General features: G+C 52.1%; 3 protein-coding genes across 15 annotated transcripts in view; 2 read left to right on the forward strand and 1 right to left on the reverse strand.

The window, feature by feature from the left end:
- The window catches only part of GABARAP (GABA type A receptor-associated protein), an 83,519-nt gene that overhangs the window by 52,152 nt on the left and 11,014 nt on the right, over window positions 1–20,353 (forward strand). The window contains exon 1 of one of the 12 annotated variants that reach the window (XM_050765573.1): window positions 7,398–7,401. The exons of 9 other annotated variants lie outside the window; for them this stretch is intronic. The gene's annotated coding sequence lies outside the window, so the exon portion shown is untranslated. Of the gene's footprint in view, window positions 1–7,397; window positions 7,402–8,101; window positions 8,106–9,582; window positions 9,587–20,353 lie in introns of those variants that run through there. 2 more of the 12 variants (XM_050765569.1, XM_050765570.1) reach the window with 2 other exon arrangements.
- CLDN7 (claudin 7) lies at window positions 8,042–11,113 on the forward strand. 2 transcript variants are annotated; one of them, XM_050765505.1, is made up of 5 exons: window positions 8,042–8,095; window positions 8,913–9,430; window positions 10,264–10,428; window positions 10,523–10,607; window positions 10,713–11,113. In XM_050765505.1, the coding sequence occupies exons 2-5, from the start codon at window positions 9,208–9,210 to the stop codon at window positions 10,873–10,875; spliced, it is 636 nt and encodes a 211-aa protein (XP_050621462.1). In that variant the 5' UTR covers window positions 8,042–8,095; window positions 8,913–9,207; the 3' UTR covers window positions 10,876–11,113. The 2 variants fall into 2 exon arrangements, with proteins under 2 accessions (XP_050621462.1, XP_050621463.1); XM_050765506.1 differs by lacking the exon at window positions 8,042–8,095 and adding an exon at window positions 8,677–8,760.
- On the reverse strand, window positions 11,339–19,360 carry ELP5 (elongator acetyltransferase complex subunit 5). Its single transcript, XM_050765414.1, has 8 exons — window positions 19,300–19,360; window positions 19,083–19,143; window positions 18,915–18,995; window positions 17,078–17,298; window positions 14,854–15,035; window positions 12,592–12,687; window positions 12,349–12,449; window positions 11,339–11,702 (listed from the first exon to the last, which is right to left on the reverse strand). Exons 1-8 carry the CDS (start codon window positions 19,343–19,345, stop codon window positions 11,588–11,590), a joined length of 903 nt encoding a protein of 300 aa, XP_050621371.1. The 5' UTR covers window positions 19,346–19,360; the 3' UTR covers window positions 11,339–11,587.

Genomic DNA, 20,353 nt, shown 5'->3' on the forward strand with positions numbered 1-20,353 from the left:
TCTCGAATTCCTGACCTCAAGCTATCTGTCGGCCTTGGCCTCCCAAAATGCTGGGATTACGGGCATGAGCTGCCATGCCTAGCAACAATTTTTTTCTTTTGTTTTGAGACAGAGTCTTGCTGTGTTGCCCAGGCAGGAGTGCAGTGGTGTGATCTCAGTTCACTGCAATTTCTGCTTCCTGGATTCAAGCAGTTCTCATGGCTCAACCTCCCAAGAAGCTGGGATTACGCCTGGCTTTTTTTTTGAGACCGAGTCTTGCTCTGTCACCCAAGCTGGGGTGCAGTAGCGTGATCTCGGCTCTCTGCAGGCCTCCGACACCTGGCCAATTTTTGTATTTTTAGTAGAGATGGGGTTTTGCCATGTTAACAAGTCAGGCTGGTCTCAAGCCTCAAGCAATCTGCTTGGCCTCAAGTGATCTGCTTGCTTCGGCCTCCCAAAGTGCTAAGATTATAGGCATGAGCCACTGTGCCTGGCCTTCTTCCAATTTTTTAGATTCAAGCCAGGAATGTTTCATAATCATTTCTGGCCTTCTAGTTCATTTACTCACATATTCTCACTTCTTTTTTTTTTTTTTTTTTTGCTTTTTAAAAAATTTTATTTATTTATTTATTGAGACAGAGTTTCACTCTGTTGCCCAGTGGCGCAATCTCTGCTCACTGCAAGCTCCGCCTCCCGGGTTCATGCCATTCTCCTGCCTCAGCCTCCCGAGTAGCTGGGACTACAGGAACCTGCCACCATGCCCGGCTAATTTTCTTTGTATTTTTAGTAGAGACAGGGTTTCACCATGTTAGCCAGGATAGTCTTGATCTCCTGACCTCGTGATCTGTCCGCCTCAGCCTCTCAAAGTGCTGGGATTACAGGCATGAGCCACCACGCCCAGCCCTTTCTCTCTCTCTCTATTTTTTCTTTCTTTCTTTTTTTTTTTTGAGACGCAGTCTTGCTCTGTCGCCCGGGCTGGAGTGCAGTGGCGCCATCTTGGCTCACTGCAAGCTCTGTCTCCCGGGTTCATGCCATTCTCCTGCCTCAGCCTCCTGAGTAGCTGGGATTACAGGTGCCCACCACCATGCCCGGCTAATTTTTTTGTATTTTTAGTATAGATGGGGTTTCACCGTGTTAGCCAGGATGGTCTTGATCTCCTGACCTTGTGATCTGCCCGCCTCGGCCTCTCAAAGTGCTGGATTACAGGCTTAGCCACCGCACCCGGCCCTTTCTTTTCTGTTTTTGAGACAGGGTCTCCCTCTGTTGCCCAGGCTGGAGTGCAGTGGTATGATCATGGCTCACAGTAGCCTCGACCTCCTAGACTTAAGTGATCCTCCCACCGCAGCCTCTCAAGTGAGTAGCTAGGACTACAGGTGCCAGCCACCATGCCTGGGTAACTTTTTGCTATTGTATTTTTTTGGTAGACATGAGGTTTTGCCATGTTGCCCAGGCTGGTCTCCAACTCCTGAGCTCATGTGATCCACCTACCTCAGCCTCCCTAAGTGTTGGGATTACAGACATGAGCCACCATGCCCAGCCTCATGTATCCTCACTTCCTTCACCTCAGGGGACCTCTAAACCATTGACCCTACCAGTTTTTCACTATCCATCAACTCTTTTGTGTTTGCTCTCCCTCTTACCCAATTTATATATATAATCTAACACAATCACTCTCATGAAAATATTATAAAACTCCTTCTTCCTCTTTTTAGTAACATCCAACTCTAGTTAATTTCAACTATTCATCTACTTGGATCCTTTTTTTTTACTTTTTTTTTTTTTGACGGAGTTTCAGTCTTGTTGCCCAGGCTGGAGTGCAATGGTGAGACCTCGGCTCACTGTAACCTCTGCCTCCCAGGTTCAAGCGATTCTCCTGCTTCAGCCTCCCGAGTAGCTGGGATTGCAGGAATGCGTCAACACGCCCGGTTAATTTTGTATTCCTAGTAGAGACAGGGTTTCTCCATGTTGGTCAGGCTGGTCTCAAATTCCTGACCTCAGGTGATCCGCCCGCCTCAGCCTCCCAAAGTGCTGGGATTACAGGCGTGAACCACCGCGTCTGGTCCCTACTTGGATCCTGTTATCCAACTACTTACTTCAAGGCCATTAGAGGAAAAAAATCCACAATGATGCTCACCAGTCACACTTTACTGGGACCCATTTTGCTCCTCTCCTCCCTGGGACATTTGGCAATATCTGGAGACATTTTTGTCACACTTAGGTGCAGGGGAGGGTGTATCTAATTGGTAGAAGTCAGAGATGCTCCTAAATATCCTATAATATGCAGGACAACAAAAAATTAGCCCAAAATGGCAATAGAGATAGCAGGGAGAAAAAATGTTGACAGTGTCAAAGTTGAGAAATTCTGCTTTAAATTAATTAGTATGAGTCTCAAAGGGGCAATCCATACAAGGCCTTTGCACTTGCTGTTCCTTCTGCCTATAATATGGTTCCCTCGTGGCTTACTATTATTATTTTTTGTTTTTTTGAGATGGAGTTTTGCTCTTGTCACCCAGGTTGGAGTGCAATGGCACAATCTCGGCTCACTGCAACCTCTGCCTCCCAGGTTCAAGCGATTCTCCTGCCTCAGCCTCCTGAGTAGCTGGGATTACAGGCACACACCATCATGCCTGGCTAATTTTTAACAATATTTTTAGTAGAGATGGGTTTTCACCATGTTGGCCAGGCTGGTCTTGAACTCCTGACCTCAGGTGAACCACCTGCCTCAGCCTCCCAAAGTGCCGGGATTACAGGCATGAGCCATTGCGCCCAGCCGCTGGCTTATTATTTAACAGTCATTTCCTCAAAAAGTTCTCCCTGACCTCATCCTAAAGTAGATTGAACCTCATCACATTACACTGCTTTATTGCCTTCAAAACATGCACTGTTTTGTTTATGTCTTTATTGTCTGCTTCTTCCTTCTAGAAAATAAGTTGCATGAGTTCAGTATCCTTATCTGTTTTGTTTCCTGCTGTATTGCCAGGGTCAACTATAGTGACTGATCCTTTTTTTTTTTTTTTCAGACGAAGTCTTGCTCTTGTCCCCCAGGCTAGAGTGCAATGGCGCAATCTTGGCTCATTGCAACATCTGCCTCCCGGGTTCAAGCAATTCTCCTGCTTTAGCCTCTCGAGTAGCTAGGATTACAGGTACCCACCAGCATGCCTGGCTAAATTTTGTATTTTAAGTAGAGACGGGGTTTCACCATGTTGGCCAGGCTGGTCTTGAACTCCTGACTTCCCAAAGTGCTGGGATTACAGGCATGAGCCACTGCACCTGGCTTTTTTTTTTTTTTTTTTAATCGAGACAGAGTCTTGCTGTTGTCCAGGCTGGAGTGCAATGGCGCGATCTCGGCTCACTGCAACCTTGCAGCCTCCACCTCCTGGGTTCAAGCAATTATCTTGCCTCAGTCTCCAGAGTAGCTGGGACTACAGGCACGTGTCGCCACGACCAGCTAATTTTTTGTATCTTTATTGAGACGGGGTTTCACCATGTTGGCCAGGCTGTTCTCGCACTCCTGACCTCGTGATCTGCCTGCCTCAGCCTCCCAAAGTGCTGGGATTACAGGTGTGAGCCACCTTGCCTGGCCCCCACCCCTTTTTTTTGAGATGGAGTCTCGCTCTGTTGCCCAGGCTGGAGTGCAGTGATGTGATCTCAGCTCACTGCAACCTGTGCCTCCCAGATTCATGTGATTCTCCTGCTTCAGCCTCCTGAGTAGCTGCGATTACAGGCCCCTGCCACCAGCTAATTTTTTGTATTTCTAGTAGATAGGGTTTCACAATGTTGGCTAGGCTGGTCTCTAACGCCTGACCTCGTGATCTTCCTGCCTCTGCCTCCCAAAGCGCTGGGATTACAGGCATGAGCCACCATGCCTGGCTACACCTTTTTTTTTTTAGAGATAGAATCTCCCTCTGTTGCCCAGGCTGGGGTGCAGTGGCATGATCACAGCTCACTGCAGCCTCGAACTTACAGGCTTAAGCGATCTTCTCACCTCAGCTTCCTGGGTAGCTGGGACTACAGACATAACCACTGTGCCTGGCCATGTTTGGCACATTATAGACACTTAGGAAATATTTGTTGAGGGTTGGGTGCAGTAGCTCACGCCTGTAGTCCCAGCTATTTTCCCTCCTAGAATTTTGGGAGGCCAAGGTGGGCGGATGACCTGAGGTCAGGAGTCCGAGAACAGCCTGGCCAACATGGTGAAACCCCATCTCTACTAAAAATATTTTAAAAATTAGCTGGACATGGTGGTGCATGCCTGTAATCCCAGCTACTTGGGAAGCTGAGGCACAAGAATTGCTTGAACCTGAGAGGCAGAGGTTGTGATGAGCCAAGATCACCACTGCGTTCCAGCCTGGGTGACAGAGCAAGACTGTCTCAAAAAAGAGAAAGAAAGAAAAAAGAAAAAAGAGGCCGGGCGCGGTGGCTCACGCCTGTAATCCCAGCACTTTGGGAGGCCGAGGCGGGCGGATCACGAGGTCAGGAGATCGAGACCATCCTGGCTAACACGGTGAAACCCCGTCTCTACTAAAAATACAAAAAATCAGCCGGGCGTGGTGGCGGGTATCTGTAGTCCCAGCTGCTCGGGAGGCTGAGGCAGGAGAATGGCGTGAACCCGGGAGGCGGAGCTTGCAGTGAGCCGAGATCGTGCCACCGCACTCCAGCCTGGGCGACAAAGTGAGACTCCGTCTCAAAAAAAAAAAAAAAAAAAGAAAGAAAAAAGAAAATATTTGTTGAACAGTGAATGAAAATATTATTTATTTGCAATTTATTCATTCATCAAATATTTACTGGTGATAAAACCCAGACAAATCTCTACCCTCTTGGACCATACAATACAGTGGGGTTGGGGTTATTGATACTGAATAAATAAGCACATAAAGTAATAGTATTCTCCAACTGCGAAAAGAGCTTTGAAAGCAAAGTACTGGTAGCTGTGAGAGTACTATGCAGATGATCTGACTCAGTTTGGGGTGGGGTGGTCAGGCCAGGCCTTCTAAAAGAAGTGATATTTGAGGGATAGCTGAAGGATGAGTTGGTTAGCTGGATAGAGGAAGGTGGGTGGGAGTGGATGGAGAAGAGCTTCCAGACCCAGAGAACAGACTGTACAAAGGCAATTCAGTTGGCGGGAACAGAGAGAAGTGTGGTTGAGGCCGTCAGGTCAGCCATGGTGTGGCACTTACTGGCGAGAACACGAGTGTCAGTGAAAGATTTTAAACAGGAAATGACAAAGCTCTGAGTGGGTAAGAAGCGGTCACTCCAGAGAATAGAGTTTAAAAGGATCAGTGTGGAAGCAGGGAGATTAGTTTGGAGGCAGTTGCCGTGTCCAGCCTTGGGCTGGTGTAGGGTGGCGGCAGTGAGTTTGGAGAGAAGCCGCGTATAGTGATGACAAACATTTTCCTTAGAGCTCAAAGGAAAATGTTCAAGAAAATCTCAGCTGGTCTGAAGGTAGTGAATTATTTCAATTGATTGTTCACAATCAGTTACAGATGGAACTTCTTTTTCTACTCTCGTCCCCTTCTCACTGCTGCACCTGACTAGTCTTTTAAAATTTAAAAAAAAAAAAAAAAAGGCTGGGTGTGGTGGCTCACACATGTAATCCCAGCACTTTGGGAGACTGAGATGGGCAGATCACGAGGTCAGGAGATCAAGACCATCCTGGCTAACATGGTGAAACCCCGTCTCCACTAAAAAAATACAAAAAAATTAGCCGGGTGTGGTGGCGGTTGCCTGTAATCCCAGCTACTCAGGAGGCTGAGGCAGGAGAATGGCGTGAACTCAGGAGGCGGAGCTTGCAGTGAGCCAAGATGGAGCCATTGCACTCCAGCCTGGGGGACAGAGTAAGACTCCATCTCAAAAAAAAAAAAAGGAAAGTCGGTTGCAGTAGCTCATGCCTGTAGTCCCAGCACTCTGGAGGCTGAGGCAGACAGATCACTTGAGGTCAGGAATTTGAGACCAGCCTGGCCAACATGGTGAAACCTCGTCTCTACTAAAAATAAAAAAAATTAGCTAGGCGTGGTGATGCACGCGTGTAATCCCAGCTACTCGGGAGGGTGAGGCAGGAGAATTGCTTGAATCCCAGAGGCAGAGGTTGCAGTGAACCAAGATCGTGCCACTGCACTCCAGCTTGGGTGACAGAGCAAGACCCTGTTTCAAAAAACAAACAATGCCAGAACGATGATGACACACGGCTGTAACTGCAGCTATTTGTTGGCGGGGGGCGGGGGGAACATTCTTTGAGCCCAGGAGTTCAAGGCTGCAGTGAGCTGTAATTGCACCACTGCACTCTAGCCTGGGCGACTGAGTGAGACCCTGTCTCTAAGGGTACATTAATCCAGAAAAGTCCATTAATCCAAAAATACAACAATAAAAATGAATAACAAAGAGTTCATGGCTGGGAGTGGTGGCTCACGCCTGTAATTCCAGCACTTTGGGAGGTCGAGGTGGGTTGGGATCACCTGATGTCAGGAATTCGAGATTGGCCTGGCCAACATGGTGAAACCCCGTCTCTACTAAAAATACAAAAACTGGCTGGGCACGGTGGCTCACGCCTGTAATCCCAACATTTTGGGAGGCCGAGGCAGGTGGATCACGAGATCAGGAGATCAAGACCATCCTGGCTAACACAGTGAAACCCCGTCTCTACTAAAAACACAAAAAATTAACCAGGCATGCTGGCAGGCGCCTGTAGTCCCAGCTACTCGGGAGGCTGAGGCAGGAGAATGGCGTGAACCTGGGAGGCGGAGATTGCAGTGAGCCAAGTTCGCGCCACTGCACTCCAGTGTGGGAGACAGCGAGACTCCGTGTCAAAAAAAAAAAAAAAAATTAGCCGGGCGTGGTGGTGGGCACCTGTACCCCCAGCTACTTGGGAGGCTGAGGCAGGAGAATCACTTGAACCCAAGAGGTGGAGGTTGCAGTGAGCCAAGATCACGCCATTGCACTCCTGCCTGGGTGACAAGAGCAAAACTCTGTCTCAAAAAAAAAAAAAAAAAAAGGGGTTCATGAAAGTCTTCATTTTATACAAAAGCAGGTCAATTAGCTTAGCATAAGGGAGCCTTTAATATGTTTAGCGAATAAATGAAGGAAGGAGAGAAATGTTTGAGAGGGCAAAAAAAGATAAAAAAACGTGAGAGAGTTGAGGTAAAAAAACGGAGAGAGGAAAATGAAATGAGACAGAGCCAGAATAAACAGGGTATGTGAGAATCTGAGAAGTATGAGGAGGTTGGAGGGTAGTAGGAAGATTGGGAGGAAACTGGGCAGGGTGGGTGGGGAAAGTGCAGTGTGCACCTAAGAAGGGGAAAGAAAGAGTAATTGCTGATGCTGGGTTCCAAGGAGACTGAAGACAAGGCGCAAAGGTAAACGAAAAGACAAGGAGTGGGCTGGGTGCGGTGGCTCACGCCTGTAATCCTGCACTTTAGGAGGCGGGGGTGGGGGGATTGCTTGAGTTCAGGTGTTCCAGAGCAGCCTGAGCAACACGGTGAAACCCCTTCTCCACCAAAAATACAAAAACTTTAGCTGGGCGTGGTGGTGTGCACCTGCGGTCCCAGCTACTGGGGACGCTGAGGCGAGGTGATCGCTTGAGCCCGGGAGGCGAGGCTGCAGTGAGCTGAGATTTGCACCTCTGCACTCCAGCCTGGGTAACACAGACCCCTCCCCTCTCAAACAAACAAACAAACAAAAAAGACAAGGAGTAAAATAGGGAGCTCCAAAGCAGGAAAGGCAGGAAGGGGAGATGACCAAAGATGAAGGAGGAAGGAGCAAAAGGCTGGAAGGGGTGCCAGGAGGAAGGAGGGAGCAACGCTTTGGGGAGACAGAGCAAAACTGCAGGGTGAGGGACCATGGACGACCACCTTAGAGAGCCAGATTATAGGGAGGACGGAACAGTGAGGGCGTGAGGGTGTGCACAGCAATAGGCAGTGCTCGGGAGGGAAAGAGAAACGGGCGAGTGTGGGGGAGGGATGGGAAAGGTGGAGGATAGGTCTGAAAAGACTCTAAGGGAGGGGAACGATGGGTGTGGCCAAGACTCTGACCTAGCCCTCACCCCGCTCCCCACCCTCGGCCGGCTTTCGGTCCCAGTGGTTTCTTCCTCCAGTTAGGATCCTTGATGCCGGAGGGGCTAGTGGTAGGTGGGGAGGTTGAGTGCAAAGGGTTCAGGCTGTAAGTCATGTCGGGTTGGAATGGGGGCACAGGCAGGTGGGGCTGTTGGGGAGCCAAGCTCAGAAGCCGGGTGTCTGTAGCAGAGCCAGAGAACCGGGACCGTGAAGCGGGTGCTGAAGGGGGCGACTCTCAGGGATCGGGCCAGGGTCCCCGAAGGTGGGATCGACTAGGGTAGGAGACAGAAAAAAAAGGAGAGCAGCGGGTGGGGGCGAAAGCAGGGCCGGGGAGAGAGCACTTTGGACAGAACCCGGCGGGGAAAGGGCGGCGCCGAGGCTGGTCAGGGGCGCCCCGCAGCGTCCCAGGCGCACCTGTTGGGAAGAAGGGAAGGGGCATCCCGGTGTTCGAGGGAAATCCAGTCCGGAGGGGCTGATTCGGAGCTTGGGACTCCCGGGGAGCCACCGCCTCCTCCCCAGCGGCGGTCAAAACCGGGCAAGCGAAGGGGCGTGACCCTGGTGCTCAGGTTTCTTCCTCCTCACCTGGGCAAGGAGGGGTGGGGGCCACGACTTCCGGTTCAGGTGAGTGTCCCTTCGATGACGTCAGGTCACCCTTGGCCGCCCCTCCGGTCCCGCCTTCCCCTCCCGCGCTCCCGGGGCCCGCGGGCCGCGCCCCCGACGCCCTACATATACTCAGGTGCGCCCCACCTGTCCGCCCGCACCTGCTGGCTCACCTCCGAGCCACCTCTGTTGCGCACCGCAGCCTCGGACTAACAGCCCAGGATACTTTGGGACTTGCCGGCGCCCAGAACCGCGCCCAGACGGCCCCTCCACCTTTTGTTTGGCTAGGGTCGCCGAGAGCGCCGGAGGGAACCGCCTGGCCTTCGGGGACCGCTTTTGTCTGGAATCACCCTCCCGGCGTATCCTGTTCCCTCTGCTGCGAGGCCTTCGCTTCACTGGAGGGGTCGATTTGTGTGTACTTCGGTGACAAGATTTGCATTCACCTGACCCAAACTCTTTTTGTCTCTTTGGGTGACCGGAAAACTCTACCTCAAGTTTTCTTTCGTGGGGCTGCCCCCCAAGTGTCGTTTGTTTTGCTGTAGGGTCTCCCGCCCGGCGCCCCCAGTGTTTTCTGAGGGCGGAAATGGCCAATTCGGGCCTGCAGTTGCTGGGCTTCTCCATGGCCCTGCTGGGCTGGGTGGGTCTGGTGGCCTGCACCGCCATCCCGCAGTGGCAGATGAGCTCCTATGCGGGCGACAACATCATCACGGCCCAGGCCATGTACAAGGGGCTGTGGATGGACTGCGTCACGCAGAGCACGGGGATGATGAGCTGCAAAATGTACGACTCGGTGCTCGCCCTGCCCGGTAAGGCCGCGGGACCGACGGGGCGGACGCGCCCCGGACCGAGGTGGCGGGGTGGCGCGCGTGGGAGAGCCGAAGCCCCACGCTGGGCGCCCTGGGTTGCCGGGGAGCTGCAGGACGAGGAAGTGGTCGGGTGGGGGCGGCGAGGCTGGGCGGGGGCGGGCCGGGGTTCTGAAGGCTGCACGTGGGCGCGCACCTCGGTCGCCCACGGCCCTCTTCCGCTCCCCAACCCAGCCTAGTCCCTGGCTCCGAGCAGCGGTTCTTAGGCCGGAGCCGTCCCCTCCCCAATCCCTGGGCAGGCCACGGACTCCGTCATCTCCCGCCCTTTTCTCAGACAGAAACGACCCCGGGTCGCGGGGCACCGGGCGCGCCGAGGGCCGAAGGGCGGTGCGGCTGGTCACAGTGGGCCGCCGCCTGCGGCCTCTAATCTTATCGGCCGATTAGCCGAAGCCACAAACCCGGTGGCCTCGATAGCGGGCTCAGAGCAGGGCCGCCGGCTGGCATGTGCGCCGCGCGGGGCTCGGGCCACCGTCTCGGCTTCCTTTCGTTGCCCCTTTCACCCTTCCCCCTATACAGGGCAGTTTCACCGAAACCCCGGCGCCCCGGGCGGATCCTTGAGCGGAGAGGGCGGGGCGGGAGCAGGAAGGCCGCGCTGTTGGGATGGGCGGGGACCTGCCCGTTTGGCCCAGGCCTCGGACACCTGGGCGCCCCTGGCCCGCGGCAGAACACGGCGCCGGACAGACGGGGTCCAGGGGTTAGTGGGCGCGGTCGGCTGCACGAAGGCTGGAGCCACCTGCATTTCCAGCAATGACGGCGCCCTTTCCCCTCGCCCGCAGCGGCTATGCAGGCCACTCGAGCCCTAATGGTGGTCTCCCTGGTGCTGGGCTTCCTGGCCATGTTTGTGGCCACGATGGGCATGAAGTGCACACGCTGTGGGGGAGACGACAAAGTGAAGAAGGCCCGTATAGCCATGGGTGGAGGCATAATTTTCATCGTGGCAGGTGAGCCCCAGGGTTCTCCCATCTGGGAGGAGCGAGGCTGGGCAAGGTGCCCGTTTGGGGTCCCACTATACCGAAACCCTCATTCTCTCTCCAGGTCTTGCCGCCTTGATAGCTTGCTCCTGGTATGGCCATCAGATTGTCACAGACTTTTATAACCCCTTGATCCCTACCAACATTAAGTAAGTCTGGGAACCCTGCCTCCTAAGGGGACAGGTCTGGGGTCCCGGGATAGGGAGGAGGGCAGAGGCAGGTCAGGGTTTCTAACCACCCCTTTCTCTTCACAGGTATGAGTTTGGTCCTGCCATCTTTATTGGCTGGGCAGGGTCTGCCCTAGTCATCCTGGGAGGTGCACTGCTCTCCTGTTCCTGTCCTAGGAATGAGAGCAAGGCTGGGTACCATGCACCCCGCTCTTACCCTAAGTCCAACTCTTCCAAGGAGTATGTGTGACCTGGAATCTCCTGGCCCCAGCCTGACAGGCTGTGGGCGTGTCTAGATGCCTGAAAGGGCCTGGGGCTGAGCTCAGCCTGTGGGCAGGGTGCCGGACAAAGGCCTCCTGGTCACTCTGTCCCTGCACTCCATGTATAGTCCTCTGGGTGGGGGGTGGGGGGTGGGGGGGTGTTGGTGGGAGAGACAAAAAGAGGGAGTGTGTGCTTTTTGTACAGTAATAAAAAGTAAGTTTTGGGAAGCAGGCTTTTTTCCCTTCAGGGCCTCTGCTTTCCTCCCGTCTGGATCCTCGCAGGGAGCTTGGAACCTTACTGCACCTACTTCAGTTCAGAACACTTAGCGCCCCAGTGGCCTGCACACCATTCCTGGCCCCCAGACTCCATTGACAATAGACTAAAAGATGCAGGTGCTTGTATCTTGACATCCATTCCCAACCCCCTTATTTAAATAGCTACCAAAGTATTTCTTTTTTAATAAAAAAATAAAGATTTTATTAGGTACGGGGATGTTCTACTCTCACATTATCCCATGTCTTCATCCTACCTTCTGTCCTGATGAGACGCTGCTTCCTGGCTCACAGAGCAGGGATCCATAGACAAGGGGAACCAAGGTGGGGTAGGGACAGGGTAAGGCTAACACAAACAAGAGAAAGATGGTTCTGGGCCCAAAGTCTTCCTGTGCCCCCTCCAATTACAATCTAATCAAATCTGACCAGTCAAATATCTAGGTCGTCATCTGGGTCTTCTTGGTCCAGGTCATCATAAGCATCTGGCTCATAGAAGATGTGGCTGGTAGCCTGGCCTGGCCTAGGCCGCAGGAGAGCCTGCTGTCTGAGAAGGGAAGATTTGGTGCTGGTGAGGGTAGCTGACAGGTTGGGTCTGGATACTTTCTTCCAGGTGACTGTGACTCTCATTCAGGCAACCTGTTAGGCCTCCATGTCATTTTCTTGGTCCAAGTCCCTTTCTCTCACCTCCATGTTAGAGCTGAAGCACCATTTGGTACTGGAATAGATACCCTTGTACAGCTCTCCTAATAAAACCGTAAGTTCCTAGCAGCTTGGGGGCAAGGATCTTGTAGTCTTGCTTCATCCACCCACACACTGGGCACAGAACAGCAGGCATGCACTAAGCCCTTGTTAACCAGCCTTTGCCATGCCCATATAGCCTTCTGTCCTCCTAGCACCACTGCCTAGGGATAGGGCCACCTCCCAAGGGTCTGGTCTGGCTCAGCCCAGGCCCAGGGTGCTCTGGGGACAACTGGAGCTGTGACCCAAGGGTCTAAGGGAGAGAAAAGAGACATAAAGGCCCTCGGCCATTGTAGGGGGAATGGGTGGATCAAGAACTTGGACTTGTCTCTGGAGGTGGACTTCAGCCCCTATAAAGTCAGGTTAATCAATAACCTGCTGTTGTCCCACCTCTCCGTGGCCCAGATGCTGGGCTCTACTCAGGGATCCACGTACCCAGGTCCCGACCTTACTTTTCAGAGCTGAACTGGAAGGGCAGGATCAGGCTATCTCTGGCTTCTCTCTCTTTCTTGGACAGGTGAAGGTTAAAGGTCAAATGAGTTGTGGGATCCACCTGTAGGTACAAAGGATGCTGCCACTCTGCCCCATCCCTAGAATCCCTGACCCCACCCCCAACCTCTGCAGCTTTTATTCTCTCCCCTTTGACCAGACCCTAAACTACATTTCCTTGTTCTGGCCCTGGCATTCTTAGATACCGGGGGTATATGAGGATCGGAGCAGGGCTGGGACTCTACAGAGGGTCCCTCTTGGAGATCCAGGCTGAAGTCTGGAAGTATGGAGAACCACTGAGTCTGGAGAGAAAAAAGAAAAGAGTTTTTTTCATCTTACTGAAGAAACTAGAGAGACTCTAGGACCTCACATCCTCAGCCCCCAATCACCTATTTCACTGCTTTCAGCCCCTGCCCTCAACTTTTAATTTTTTTTTGAGACAGGGTCTGGCTTTGTTGCCCAGGCTGGAGTACAGTGGCGTGATCTTGGCTCACTGCAACCTCCACCTCCCAGGTTCAAGTGATTCTCCTGCCTCAGCCTCTCGAGTAGCTGGGATTACAGGCGCGTACTACCACGCCCAGCTAACTTTTGAATTTTTAGTAGAGATGGGGTTTCTCTGTGTTGGCCAGGCTGGTCTCGAACCACTAATCTCAGGTGATCTGCCCACCTCGGCCTCCCAAAATGTGGGGATTACAGGTGTAAGCCACTGTGCCCAGCCTCTATTTTATTTTCAAAAGTGAAAGCAAGTTTATTAAGGAAGTAAAGGAATAAAAGGATGGCTACTCCTTAGGCAGAGCAGCCCCACTTACTCTTTTTTTGAGACAGAGTCTCACTCTGTTGCCTAGGCTGGAGTGCAGTGGCATGTTCCTGGCTCACCTCCACCTCCGCCTCCCAGGTTCAAGTGATTCTCCCGCCTCAGCCTCCCGAGTAGCTGGGACTACAGGCACCCACCACTATGCCCAGCTAATTTTTGTATTTTTAGTAGAGACGGGGTTTCATCATGTTGGCCAGGTTGGTCTTGAACTCCTGACCTCAGGTGATCTGCCCACCTCTGCTTCCCAAAGTGCTGGGATTACAGGCGTGAGCCACCTTGCCCAGCCCCACTTACATTTTTTTTTTTTTTTTTTTTGAGGAGTCTCACTCTGTTGCCCAGGCTGGAGTGCAGCGGCATGATCTTGGCTCACTGCAGCCTCTGCCTCCCGGGTTCAAGCGATTCTCTTGCCTTAGCCTCCAGAGTAGCTGGGACTACAGGTGTGCGCACCATGCCCGGCTAATTTTTGTATTTTTAGTATAGATGGGATTTCACCATGTTGGCCAGATTGGTCTCAAACTCCTGACCTCACGCAATCTGCCTACCTTGGCCCCCCAAAGTGCTGGGATTACGGGCGTGAGCCACCTTGCCTGGGCCCCACTTACACTTTATAATCTTGGTAAGTGACTTAAATTTAAACCTCCCTGGGCCGCGTGCCGTGGCTCACACCTGTAATCCCAGCACTTTGGGAGACCAAGGCCAGAGGATGGCTTGACCCCAGTAATTCAAGACCAGCCTGGGCAACAGGGTGAGATCCCACCTATATAAAAAACTAACAAGCTGGCTGGCTGTGGTGCTACGTGCCTGTGTTCCCAGCTCCAGCTACACCAGAGGCTGAGGCAGGAGGATCACTTGAGCATGGGAGGTCAAAGCTGCCGTGAGCTATGATTGCACTACAGCACACCAGCCCGGGCCACAGAGTGAGACCTTGTCCAAAAAAAAAAAAGAAAAGAAACAAGGAAAAAAAAACCCTCCCTGTACTGGCTTTCCCACCTGAAGAACTGTGATAATAAAACAATCTACCTTACACCATAGCTGAGAAGATTAAATGAGGTAAGTGATGGAAAACACAGAGAGATACCCAATCAGCTTTTTTTTAAAAAAGGACTCCCTGAGGGCCGGGCACACTCACTCACATCTGTAATCCTAGCACTTTGGAGGCTGAGGTGGGAGGATCACTTGAGCCCAGGAGTTTGAGACCACCCTGACCAACACAGTGAAACCCCATCTCTAAAAAAAGTTTTTTTTTTTTTTTTTTTTGAGACGGAGTCTCACTCTGTCCCCCAGGCTGGAGTGCAGTGGCCGGATCTCAGCTCACTGCAAGCTCCGCCTCCCGGGTTTACGCCATTCTCCTGCCTCAGCCTCCCGAGTAGCTGGGACTACAGGCGCCCGCCACCTCGCCCGACTAGTTTTTTATATTTTTTAGTAGAGACGGGGTTTCACCGTGCTAGCCAGGATGGTCTCGATCTCCTGACCTCGTGATCCGCCCGTCTCGGCCTCCCAAAGTGCTGGGATTACAGGCTTGAGCCACCGCGCCCGGCCCCTAAAAGTTTGTTTTTAAAGTCTCCTTGAAATATCAGCATTTTCATTGTTCTTCCCATCGTGCCACTCCTTTCTCTGCCCCAATTTCCAGTCCTTCCCTGTTGGTTCTTCTGACCTGGTCAGTTGGGCGCTGTCGGGGCCTCCGACACAGGATGTGGGCTGAGGCCTGGCCCTTTCTACCGCCCAGGGTCACCTCAGTCTGCGCAAGGCTGCTGAGAGCTCCCACAGGGCCTGGTCCGTGAAGCTCTTCATGTAGCAAGCCCAGCACACTCACTTTTCCCACCGGGGAGCTGTCACCTAGAGACGGACAAGACATGTAGGATAGTAGGGAGCATTCAGGTTGGTGGCCTGGGAGCAAACAGTGAAGAGAAAAGGAGAGAGCCCCACAATTCCATCACAGTGCTGCCAAAATCCTGACTTCCCTTGGCCAATCTCACTACTGTGCTCTGAGCCTCCTCCAGCCCACACCTTAATCTCCTCTATCATCCCCGTGTAAAGCTGATCAAGGCACCGCTCTAACTTCTATCCTTCAGCAGCTCCTCCGCCTTCAGGATGGAATGAACACTTCTAGCAGGTGGTGTCCACTTACTTTCTAGCCTCATCTCTTACACACGGAAGTACTTATAGTTTCTGGAACTTCCCAAGATCTCAGTCAGTGCCTTTAGAGAGTGTCAGGCACTATGCTAAACGCTTTAACACAATGTTTGAATCCTTACAAAGGTCAGCATTTTTAGGTTAAACCGTATGAAATCACTGACATTTAACAATTTTTTTCTTTTTTTTTTGAGACGGAGTCTTGCTGTCACCCAGGCTAGAGTGCAGTGGCGTAATCTTGGCTCACTGCAACCTCTGCCACCCGGGTTCAGCAATTCTGCCTCAGTCTCCCGAGTAGCTGGACTACAGGCGTGTGCCACCACGCCTGGTGAATTTTTGTATTTTTAGTAGAGATGGGGTTTCAGCATCTTGGCCAGGCTTGTCTTGAACTCCTGACCTCATGATCCACCTGTCTCGGCCTCCCAAAGTGCTGGGATTACAGGCGTGAGCCACCACGCCTGGACTGTTTTTAGTTTTTATTTTTTGAGATGAAGTATTTCTCTGTCACCCAGGCTGAAGTACAGTGGTGTGATCTCAGGTCACTGCAACCTCTGCCTCCTGGGTTCAAGTGATTCTCCTGCCTCAGCCTCCCGAGTAGCTGGGATTACAAAAGTGCGCCACCACACCCAGCTAATTTTTTGTATTTTTAGTAGAGACAGGGTTTTACCATGTTGGCCAGGCTGGTCTCCAACTCCTGACCTCAGCTGATCCACCTACCTTGGCCTCCCAAAGTGCTGGGATTACAGGTGTGAGCCACCGTGCCCAGCCAATATTTAACAATTTTTGATCTAAGAAATGGCAATATAGTGGTTTATCCTAATACTTCCCTTGTACCTTCCCCCATATACAGCGGAAAGTGAAGCAAGTGAAAGTCAAGCACCTTAATACAAAGCTGAGCGTCTGATTCCTAAGTCCATTCGAGTACCCACCGTGCACTTCAGGGCTAGTCCCAGTGCCCCTGCCCGGCCAAATCTGCCTGGCTGACCGCTTGCTCTTCAAAAGTGCCTTTATTTTTTGACACGGACTCTCGCTGTATCACCCAGGCTGGAGTGCAGTGGCGCGATCTCGGCTCACTGAAAGTTCCGCCTCCCAGGTTCATGCCATTCTCCTGCCTCAGCCTCCCAAGTAGCTGGGACTACAGTCGCCCGCCACCAGGCCCAGCTAATTTTTTTTGTATTTTTAGTAGAGATGGGGTTGCACCGTGTTAGCCAGGATGGTCTTGATCTCCTGACCTTGTGATCTGCCCACCTCGGCCTCCCAAAGTGCTGGGATTACAGGTGTGAGCCACCGCGCCCAGCCGAGAGGGCCCTTCTTTAAGGTACCCTGTGCATGTCCTATATCATCATGGCCTTTATCAGACCATCTTGTAACTGCCTGTTTACTTATCTCCATCTTTTATGGGACTTCGAGCTCCTGGAAGGCAAGGACCCAGCTACAGTCAGTCTGTATTTTGCCATTATCTAGAATTGTACCTGATATATTATATGTATTTACTATTGATTTGTTAAATAAATGAATGAGTGAAACAAATGAGTAAAAAAATAACTTGGAGGAAAAAAAGCAAATGGTAGATGGCATTAAGGGGAAGTAAAAAAAAAAAAAAAAAAAACAGACAAAAAGTTCAAAAAAATGAAAAAAGGTCTGACTGGAGAACCCAGATGTTTCTTCTAGGGTAGAAAGGAAAAGGGGCACACTCCTTGGCAGAGGGAGATATATGAGGGGAAATAATGAAGGAGGGGTCTCACCAGGACAGGAGTCCTGATGGCTCACAGCATGCAGGGCCTGGCAGAGTGTGGTGCAGGGAAGATGAAGCAGCAGCCAGCTGAGTGAATCGAGAGCAATGGTGACAGGACCAGGATCTGTCCTCTTGCATATGGCTCTCAAGGCTCCCAGCGGCCCCCCAGGAAGGGCCTCCTCAGTTTTTGACCAGTTGAGAGGGTCTCTGAAGAAGTCATGGTAAACCAGCCTGCAAAGGGAAAACATGACACAATATAATATTGCTCCTTCCCCCCAGAGGATCACAAAGTTCATCCTCTGATCTTTTTGGCTCTGTTTTCTCAATTTTCATGAATATCCTAAATATTAGTGAAAGAATATTACTGAGAGATAGCAATGATTGAGAGCACAGACTTTGGTGTCTGACAGCCTGACCTCCAAGCTTGGCTTTGCGACTTGTTGCCCAAGGTCAGCTAAATGATAAATGATCTCTAAGACTCAGTTGCTTCATTGGTGAAATGAGATGCCAACCTCTAAGCACTCAGCATAGTGCTTGACACATAGTGTATGCCTCATAAATGTTAGTTATCACCATTATCACATATTTCCTGAGTGTGGCACCTAAAGTTTATCACTCTGGATAAAAAATGAGAAAGCAGAGGACATGAGACTTGGTTCCTGCCTGTAGAACAGCTTAAAGAAAGTAAAAAATTAAGTCATGGAGTACCAACTACAGAAAAAAATAACAGCTCAGGAAAGGTAGACCAGCAAAGGTAGCAGAACTTTTTTTTTTCCCAGATATCTCTTTTTTATCTTCTGGTTCTCTTGTGGAATGCCCTCTTTTTTTTTTTTTTTTTTTTTTTTTTGAGACAGAGTTTCGCTCTTGTTGCCTGGGCTGGAATGCAATGGCACGATCTCTGCTCACCACAACCTCTGCCTCCTGGGTTCAAGCGATTCTCCTGCCTCAGCCTCCCGAGTAGCTGGAATTACAGGCATGTGCCACCATGCCCAGTTAATTTTATGTATTTTTAGTAGAGATGGGGTTTCTCCACGTTGGTCAGGCTGGTCTCGAACTCCCGACCTCAGGTGATCCACCCGCCTCAGCCTCCCAAAGTGCTGGGATTAAAGGCGTGAACCACCACGCCTGGCCATGGAATGCCATCTTAACATACACCACCACCTCTATCACAACAATGGCTGATGTAAAATTAGAGGCTCAACAGATAAGATGTAAACTACTATCACCATTCACTGAGTTGCCCGGACTAGGAAGTAGAAAGCATCCTACTAATGGTTCTTAATGTCTCCTGATCAGGCATGTGGCTGGGTTTAGGGACTTCCTTATTTCAATACTTTCTTCCCCCCCACATTAGTCAATAAATCCTGGAAATGCTACCCACTAAAGTCCTTTACATGTGTTCTAAACTTTCCATCTCTACTGCCCAGGTCTCTATCACTTTCTACCATTATTCCCTAAAATTCATTAGGCCAGGAACAGGTCTGTCTCATTCACTGCCAGCTCCAGTATCTTGCACAGCACCGGGTTTATAGTTGGTGCTCGGTACATATGCACCTTAATAGCGAACCTGGATTAATGGATTACTGCAATACCCTTCCCACATGTTCTCCCTATCTCCAGGCTATTTCTCTCTCAACTTCTATGATCTTTGCTTTGGATTCCCCAAATACTCATCACTCCTTATCACTCCTCTTACTAAGTCTTGCCTCCTGAAAGACCCATATCCAATTCTTCAATGAATATTTAAGGAACTGCTACTATATACCAGGTTCTGCGCTTGTTATAAATACATGTCCTTAGCAATAGACATCTCCAATTTAATCAAATCTTTTCCAACTGGTACTTACCGATTGTTGATATCAGAGTCAAAACCTCCACGAAACTCTTCCTCGCTCACTTCACAGCCCAGGATATGCACTTGCTCCCCACTAAGGCAGAGATGAGGCGGGACTGTCAAAGAGTGGGCACAGGTTCCCTATCCAGGGTAGGCTGAGGAGACACCGTGGGATACTCACCACAGTGCAGATTTCTTGACAAGCGCCTTCAAGAGACTGCGCCCCTCCCACTCCACGGAATCTGCACAGCGAGGGACGGATCGAGTGTGAGGGCGCTAGGATTACCACCCTCGCGAACCCGTCGCGATCTCCACACCTAGCCTGTGACCCATGGCCCTTCCTCTCCACTTCCGTCCCCTCAGCCAGACCCCAACCCCACTGTGCCGCTGGCTCTCACCCCGAAGCAGCACCAGGCCGCCCAAGGATAACAGCGAGTCCAACATCCCCAACTCGCGTCCGGTCCCTGCTCTGGCGCCCTCTGATAGCGTCACGACCCACTGTCCCGCCCCCTCGGGGTGAAACGGGCGGGGCACTCGAGCGTCCTCCCACCATTAAGACCTAACATAGTCTGGAATGAGAGGTGATTATGTTCACTATTCCCAGGGGGGCGCTCACGAGGAGGGCGCCCCTCCCCGAGCCCTGGCGCACAGTCGTACGGACAACGACCCCTTCTACATCTTCACTGTGACCGGGACGGGAAGAGCAGTTGGGGCAGTTGTCAGTGGGAGGGGGAAGAGGACCCATAAACCCCCCGCGAGGGTCCTAACTGCGGGGACAAGTGACGGCCTCCGCCCCGCCCACGCAGTTTGAGGCGGGGCCTGCTTCGCCTCAGGCCCCGCCCCGCGGCCACCTTCTGCGCGTGCGCAATACTGCAGCCTCGTTCGGAGTGCTTCTTTCCTTATACCTACCCTCATAGACCGCGCAGGGGGAACTTAGTCCCGGTGAAGCGAATACACGTCACCACCGGAAGCAGTGTCAAAGGGGAAGAGAGGGGGAAAGACAGGAGGAGGGAGTCCTTTGGGCGGTAAAATGGCGCCTGTCAGAGTGGGAAACCCAGCTGCAGAGGCTGCAGCCCCGCTCCCCAGCGGCTAAAGGACCCCCGAGCTTGGGGAGGGGGAGGCCGCTCCGGCCCAGTGCTCCGCGCCCTTCGGCTCCCCCTCCCCCTCCTTCCCTGCTCCTTCGCTCTGCAGGGCCGTTCTCCGCTGCCGCGGCCCTTTGCGCGCCACTGCCCCCGCCCTCCCCGTTCCTGCGGGCAGCCCCCTAGCGCGCCTGCGCAGCGGGCCACTCTCCGCTTTCCCCCTTCCCCTCCCCCTCCCTTTTCCCTTCCTCCCTTTTCCCTAGCCCCCTCCCCCACTGCCCCCTCCCCCAATTATCCTTCCCCTTCCCTCCTGGTCTCGGAGGACCCCATCCTAGCCCGACCTGTCTCGGCCCGCAACCTCCCCGAAGCCGTC

This window comes from Macaca thibetana, chromosome 16, assembly GCF_024542745.1.
Source record: "Macaca thibetana thibetana isolate TM-01 chromosome 16, ASM2454274v1, whole genome shotgun sequence".
NCBI classification, from domain to species: Eukaryota; Metazoa; Chordata; class Mammalia; order Primates; family Cercopithecidae; genus Macaca; species Macaca thibetana.

Bases quoted from the DNA above. Each gene is read 5' to 3' on its own strand.
- CLDN7 (XM_050765505.1), top strand. From the start codon at position 9,208: ATGGCCAATTCGGGCCTGCAGTTGCTGGGCTTCTCCATGGCCCTGCTG. The intron at 9,431-10,263 runs GTAAGGCCGCGG...CCTCGCCCGCAG, and splicing joins CTCGGTGCTCGCCCTGCCCG to CGGCTATGCAGGCCACTCGA. The intron at 10,429-10,522 runs GTGAGCCCCAGG...TTCTCTCTCCAG, and splicing joins CATAATTTTCATCGTGGCAG to GTCTTGCCGCCTTGATAGCT.
- ELP5 (XM_050765414.1), bottom strand. From the start codon at position 19,345: ATGTTGGACTCGCTGTTATCCTTGGGCGGCCTGGTGCTGCTTCGGG. The intron at 15,036-17,077 runs GTGAGACCCCTC...GTCCGTCTCTAG, and splicing joins CCATCAGGACTCCTGTCCTG to GTGACAGCTCCCCGGTGGGA. The intron at 11,703-12,348 runs GTAAGGTCGGGA...TTCCCTTCTCAG, and splicing joins TTCCAGTTCAGCTCTGAAAA to ACAGCAGGCTCTCCTGCGGC.